This window comes from Hordeum vulgare, chromosome 5H (genome assembly GCF_904849725.1).
Source record: "Hordeum vulgare subsp. vulgare chromosome 5H, MorexV3_pseudomolecules_assembly, whole genome shotgun sequence".
Lineage (NCBI taxonomy): Eukaryota > Viridiplantae > Streptophyta > Magnoliopsida > Poales > Poaceae > Hordeum > Hordeum vulgare.
The window spans coordinates 556,025,148-556,031,592 of NC_058522.1; the positions used below are offsets into that span (position 1 = coordinate 556,025,148).

At 45.5% G+C, this 6,445-nt stretch overlaps 1 protein-coding gene and 1 pseudogene across 1 annotated transcript; both read left to right on the plus strand.

The window, feature by feature from the left end:
* Positions 1-1,140: 1,140 nt before the first annotated feature.
* On the plus strand, positions 1,141-2,751 carry LOC123397277 (annotated as a pseudogene).
* A 2,778-nt stretch (positions 2,752-5,529) lies between these two features.
* On the plus strand, positions 5,530-5,943 carry LOC123397278 (36.4 kDa proline-rich protein-like). Its single transcript, XM_045091890.1, has one exon. It carries the CDS (start codon positions 5,530-5,532, stop codon positions 5,926-5,928), a length of 399 nt encoding a protein of 132 aa, XP_044947825.1. The 3' UTR covers positions 5,929-5,943.
* Positions 5,944-6,445: the final 502 nt, after the last annotated feature.

Consider the following 6,445-nt stretch of genomic DNA (forward strand, 5'->3'; position numbering starts at 1 on the left):
CCCCTTGGATCTTGATCTTGGAGTTCTTTGTGAGCTCCTTGTTCTTCCTCTCATATTTCTCCATAGCTTTCGTTGTTGTGGAGGGATTTGAGTGTGAGGGACTTGACCACTTTGTGTGTTCTTGCCATTGCATTAGTTGCATCGGTTTGAGTTCTCCACGGTGATACGTGGAAGTGAAGTTTGAGAAGATTATTACCTTTGGTACTTAGTACCCTAGATATTGTTCTTCGTGAATGCTTTGGCGTCCTAGAAGCTTGGTGGAGTCTCGGAGCTCAATCATTGTGGTGTGAAGCTCCAGGCAAGCGTCGGGGTCTCCAATTAGGTTGTGGAGATTGCCCCGAGCAATTTGTACGGGTATCGGTAACCGCCCCCAAGGGTTGCCACGTGTATGGGTTCGGTGACCGCCCCCAAGGTTTGCCATTTGTACGGGTTCGGTGACCGCCCTCAAGGGTCCCTTAGTGGAATCACGGCATCTTGCATTGTGCGAGGGCGTGAGGAGATTACGGTGGCCTTAGTGGCATCTTGGGGAGCATTGTGCCTCCACACCGCTCTAACGGAGATTAGCATCCGCAAGGGTGTGAACTTCGGGATACATCATCGTCTCCCCGTGCCTCGGTTATCTCTTACCCGAACCCTTTACTTATGCACTTTACTTTGTGATAGCCATATTGTCTCTTGTCATATATCTTGCTATCACTTAGTTGTTTATCTTGCTTAGCATAAGTTGTTGGTGCACATAGGTGAGCCTAGTTGTTTGTACGTTTTGTGCTTGACATATTAAACGTTAGTTTTATTCCGCATTTGTTCAAGCCTAAACCTTAATTATTTTAAAGCGCCTATTCACCCCCCCCCCCTCTAGGCGGCATCCACGTCCTTTCACCCCGTTGTAGTGATAAATAAGATATCAAACATGGCCATATAGTTCTGCTTCAGCATACATACGTGGACTCTTTCCAGATGGTGTTGTCTTAACAAAGCATTACCTGAGAGATTATATTATTAGTTATTATTCAAAACATTTAGTGTTCAGTTAGCATTAGTTGTGATCTGAACATCAAAAGTGTGGGGTGGTTGAGTTGAGAAATACGTAGCATTCTGCCAATGATTAGTGGTTAGACATTTTTTATTTATCCTATTTACATGTCCACCATGGTAACCATAGGTTATATGGAACCAAGACCTTTGGGATGTACAAGAGCAAATTTCTTATTTTTGTAACAAAAAAATTTAATATGTCAGCTACTTTGTAACAGGTGTACTTATTGGTTTCAGTTATGGTGCAGGGTAGTTAATTCTTTAGAGGTAGGTGGAGAAACCAAAATTCAAGTGAGAACACGAATACTTCCTTGGTGTGTCTATACATATGTCTCTTAGCTGAAACCCTCTAGTGAGTACGAATCAAATGAATGATGGCCCAAGGGCTCAGGCGCATTTGAAATTGTTATATTCCTCTCCAATTCAGCCAACTGGAGTATCATGCTCTCGCTTCTAGAGGTTCTACAGTTCAATCCTTATTTTATTTGATCTGGTGCATGCATTCTATTGCATCAGGATGTGTAAGTAGTTAGTAAGTTTTCTGCTAATTACCAGGATCAACTTGAAGTAGCTACTGATGGATTTAGTGCATCAAGGGAGCTTGGTGATGGTGGATTTGGAACTGTTTATAAAGGTAAAAACATGTTTGCCGAACTCGTTGCTTGTCAATGTTATATGTAAATTGCAGATGCCAGCAGCTCTATTCTCAACTGTGTTCTTTGATAAAACTATCTTGCCCTTATTCACTTTGAAATAACAACTTTGACATTTTTGTCATTCAGGAAAGCTCAAGGATGGGAGAGTAGTCGCGGTTAAACGCCTCTACAAAAACAACTACAGACGGGTTGAGCAGTTCCTCAATGAGGTCGACATCCTATCCCGCTTGCTGCACCAGAACCTTGTCATCCTATATGGCTGCACATCCCGGATGAGCCATGACCTTCTCCTGGTGTACGACTTCATTGCAAATGGGACTGTTGCGGATCATCTTCATGGGTCTCGTTCGGTGGAACGAGGCCTCACATGGCCCCTGAGATTGAACATTGCCATTGAAACGGCTGAAGCACTGGCCTACCTACATGCGGTTGAGATAGTACACCGGGATGTGAAGACAACCAACATATTGCTGGACAACAGTTTCCATGTCAAAGTTGCAGACTTTGGGTTGTCACGCCTGTTCCCGCTCGAGGTCACCCATGTTTCGACTGTTCCACAGGGCACACCGGGCTACGTCGACCCAGTGTACCACCAGTGCTACAAGCTTACCGACAAGAGCGATGTGTACAGCTTTGGCGTCGTGTTGGTGGAGCTGATTTCCTCAAAGCCTGCTGTGGACATGAACAGGAGCCACAGTGAGATCAACCTGTCCAACATGGCTCTCAACAGGATTCAGAACCATGAAGTTGTTCAGTTGGTTGATCCGGAGCTCGGCTACGACACCGACCCTGAAATGAAGAGAACGATCGACCGGAGGTGGCCTTCCAGTGCCTGCAGATGGAGAGGGAGATGCGGCCGTCGATCAAGGAGGTGGTGGAGATCCTGACTTACGTCAAGGACGGAGACTATCAATCTAAGAGCATGAGAAAGAAGGCGTCTCAGAAAGAGGATGTGCACTTGCTCACGGATGGCCTGCAGTTTTTGCCTGACACGGTCATCCATAGATTCCATAGCCAGTCAACTAATCACTCGGTAGCGTCGAATGCTAGCGGATTATAGGGCGCGGAGGTCAAGAGGCCGCGGCTGCTCCTCGACAGCGACGGCGCGGGGGTCGACGGGTTGTCGTACCACCGTAGTGGCAACGACCAGAGCCCAGAGGCGGCCTTGGTGCCGGAGCCGAGCGTGGACCTGTACTTCGCCGGTGGCAACGGGTTTGGCGACGTGTAGATGGACGGCTCCCCGCCCTACGGCTTTCACATGGACAGCGGCTACTGACTGCTTCCCTGGACGCCGGCTATCGGTGCCGGTGCCGGTGTATGTATGTAGATAATGTTGGCACTAAGCCATGCCCGCACACGATGATGACCGAGCAGTTCCAGGTCGCGGGTGAGCAACGACTCACGTTCGCTCGACAGCGAGTCACGGGGCGCACGTGCGTGGGCAGCGGAGGCTGATCGCGTGGGAGCTGCGCCCCGTTAGCTACAAAACTGGTCATAGTTAGTGGCTGGGTGTGATGCATCCATGCATGGGTTAGTGGGCGTTGTGGTGGCCAGGTCATGTGTGCGTGCGTGTGCTGGTGTGTGTACTTGACTATAAAAGCCTCTCATGTGTACTGCTTGTAGGAGCCCTGACGTGTGTTGCCGAGCGCCGGTATGTGCCGAGCTGTAGGCGCCGGTGGGTTGTCGAGCCAAGTAAGAAGGATCTAAGAAAGATGTAGTCTTCGTTGGGACTTTTATGTAGGATTTTTGAACATCAACAACTTACTATGAATAATCCAGTTTATTTAGAGTGAGTTGAAGGAGTAAGTTTTATTAGCACAGAAGAAGATTACGAGCTTTTGAAATACAATAGAATTTTCATAAAGTGGATCATTATGTATCTTACAACCAATTTCATTGGAAAATTTCTTACAACACGTGAACATGTCCATCATTCAGTATACATATATGACAAGGAACATAAGATGGCTTAATCTGCAATCCCAGACAACATGAACCTCTAAAGAGAATAATTATGGGAAAGTGAGATGTTTGCCCTATTGCAATGCACACCAACTCTTTTCATGAATGGCACTTTTTAACCCAAAAAATATGTCAACTTTAAGACCATTTTTCTATTAAATTAAGATATGTCTTATTAAGCATGACATATTTTAACTGAATGGAGTACCTACAATAGTGATGGTGAGAATAAAATAGTAACGCCCCAAACCAAACAATGCAAACTTTTTTTAGCCATTTTACAAAGATGGCAAGGCCAACAGCAAAATTCTTCATGTTGAGAATTGTTAATGTGGGTCATAAATCAAACAATTACCCGTGTTATAGGCTACGGGATGTGATTCTCTTTTTTCTCCCGGTGCAACGCACGGGCATTTTTACTAGTGAAACTAGTACAAATGCCAGTGCGTTGCATCGGGCGAAGAAAGAGGCACAACCAGCTTTATATTGCATTGTGTACCATTTTAATAGACATCAATAATAAGGTAAAACTGATTATTGCTTTTTGTATAATCAAGTTTGGACGTGAAGAAGCCAACTTAGCATTCTTCATCAGATGCAATAGCAGTTTTGCATGGAATAGTTTTTCAATGATTCTTTTTTTGGCTTTTCTGGTAAACATGAAAATTTCCTTATTTCTAATAAAAGTTTAGGTTTGGCTTTCGCCGACTGTGTGCGACGCATGGTCGCTGGTTTGACACATTTATATTTTGTTTTTCTTTAATATTCACATTGTACTGCATAATCCATCGATCATAGAGGCGGAAAAGAGTTGAAATGACAACTCACCTACGGGCCTCTCGTGTGAGAATTAAAAACATAGAGGTCTTTTCTGCACAAAAACAGGTCGCACGCCCTCCTCTCCGTGTTCCGATCACTGATAGCAGGGCCCGCGCCACGGTAGCATATCAAGTCAGCGTTGATTTCATATTCAAATACGATTTGCACTGTATTTGTATGCCCGAACCAAAATTTTGCACCAGTGAGATGTATGCCGCAAGTTTTAGCATGAAAATAACCGCTTGCCCCTAAGTTAGGCATCACCGATGTAATTGACTCGTTGCCATAACCACTCCCATACATATCTTTCTGATCATTCGGTTCTTTGCGTTTTGCACAAATGTTTTCTTTAAGTAGCATGAACAGGGAGCATGTTATTTCCCTGGTCCGTCGCCATCGTAATTCTATTGCTCATAGCCTTACCCAGTAGGGCCATAATAACTCTCGTACTGCTCTTTGGTTGAGGTATGTTCCTCAAGAGATTCATTCATTGTATCAGAACGATTGTAATAATTCCCATGGTTAAAATATGAACTCTTTTTTTTGTAAAAAAAAGTAGCAAACCCAAAAACAACCACCACCACCCAGTCGATGGGTGGGACAACAACGCAGACTGATCCTGCACCACCTTTGAGTGCCTCCTTTCGTGCTCCTTCGTTCATTGCTTCCATTTCCTTTTTTGATTGAAGCGTTTTGTAAGAGATGATTGAACCTGGCAAGTATTTTCACTTGGTGTCTTGGTGAACTACATTCACAATTGCCCTTGATCTCTAAAAGAACAAATATCCATTGCAAAGATTTTGAACTGAACAAGGATGATCAATGGGTGTTGTTAACCTGTAGAATATTAATCCAAGAGCATGACTGTTGGCTCTGCGCCTCTGCCTGCTATCAAGTAAGGTGTCTGTTTCAGTTTTCAAAGGCGTCGATTTCAGTGTACAATCGTTTTAAGTCATCAAGAACATCATTCAGAGCCGCGTCAATCTGCAGAACATGATACAAATAGCTAGCTAGAGCGCTTCAACGTACCTCGAAGCTAGCCAGCTAGCCATGCACCATGGCCCGCATTGCGCCGCTCGTGCTGGTGGCGCTGCTCTCCGTGCTGGCCGCGCCGTCGTCGGGGTGCCCCAGCTGCCCTACCCCGGCGACGCCTCCCCCGCCGCCGCCGCCGAAGGTGACTCCCCCGCCGTCGTCCGTGTCGTGCCCTCCGCCGCCGTACTCCCCCGAGCCGACGCCCCCGACGCCAGCCACGCCGACGCCGTCGTCGCCGACGGGCAAGTGCCCCGTGGACGTGCTGAAGCTGGTGGCGTGCGTGGACGCGCTCAACTGGGTGGTGCATGCGGTGGTGGGCGCCAACGCCAGCGAGACCTGCTGCCCGCTGCTGTCCGGCGTGGCCGACCTCGACGCCGCGTTGATCCGATCCGGATGCTGCGCGAGTGGTTTGCGGGTTGAATAGGCAAAACTGCAGGGGTGTTTGTGTAAGAATGAAATGACAGAAAACGGTTTGACTTAAAATTGGACTGCGGGCTTATTAACAGAAAACGGAAGGGTTTTTTTGCATAAATGCCATAACGGACGACCAGAGACCCTATTTGCTTTATTATTAAGGAGAGATTGTTAAAGTAAAAGCGAATGAGAGAATGAACTTTTAATGTCACTGATTGAATTACAGGTATTTATATACCAGTACTCCCTTCGTCCAAAAATACTTGTCATAGAAATGAATGTATCTATATGTATTTTAATTCTAAGAGTAAATTTGTTTTTATTCATTTGTATGGCAAGTAATTTCAGACGAAGGATTACATAGGCAATAACTAGCGGTTACCAACATAAAGCATGGGTTATTATGATTTCAATAAATCCTTAACACTTTGATGAGGATTTGGTGAACATGGGTGCACGCACTTTTTATGAAAAATAAATTCAAAAAATGCTAAAAAATAATAAAAAAACTGAATTTATTTTTGTAA

Coding starts and splice junctions, on each gene's coding strand:
- LOC123397278 (XM_045091890.1), top strand. CDS start 5,530: ATGGCCCGCATTGCGCCGCTCGTGCTGGTGGCGCTGCTCTCCGTGCTG.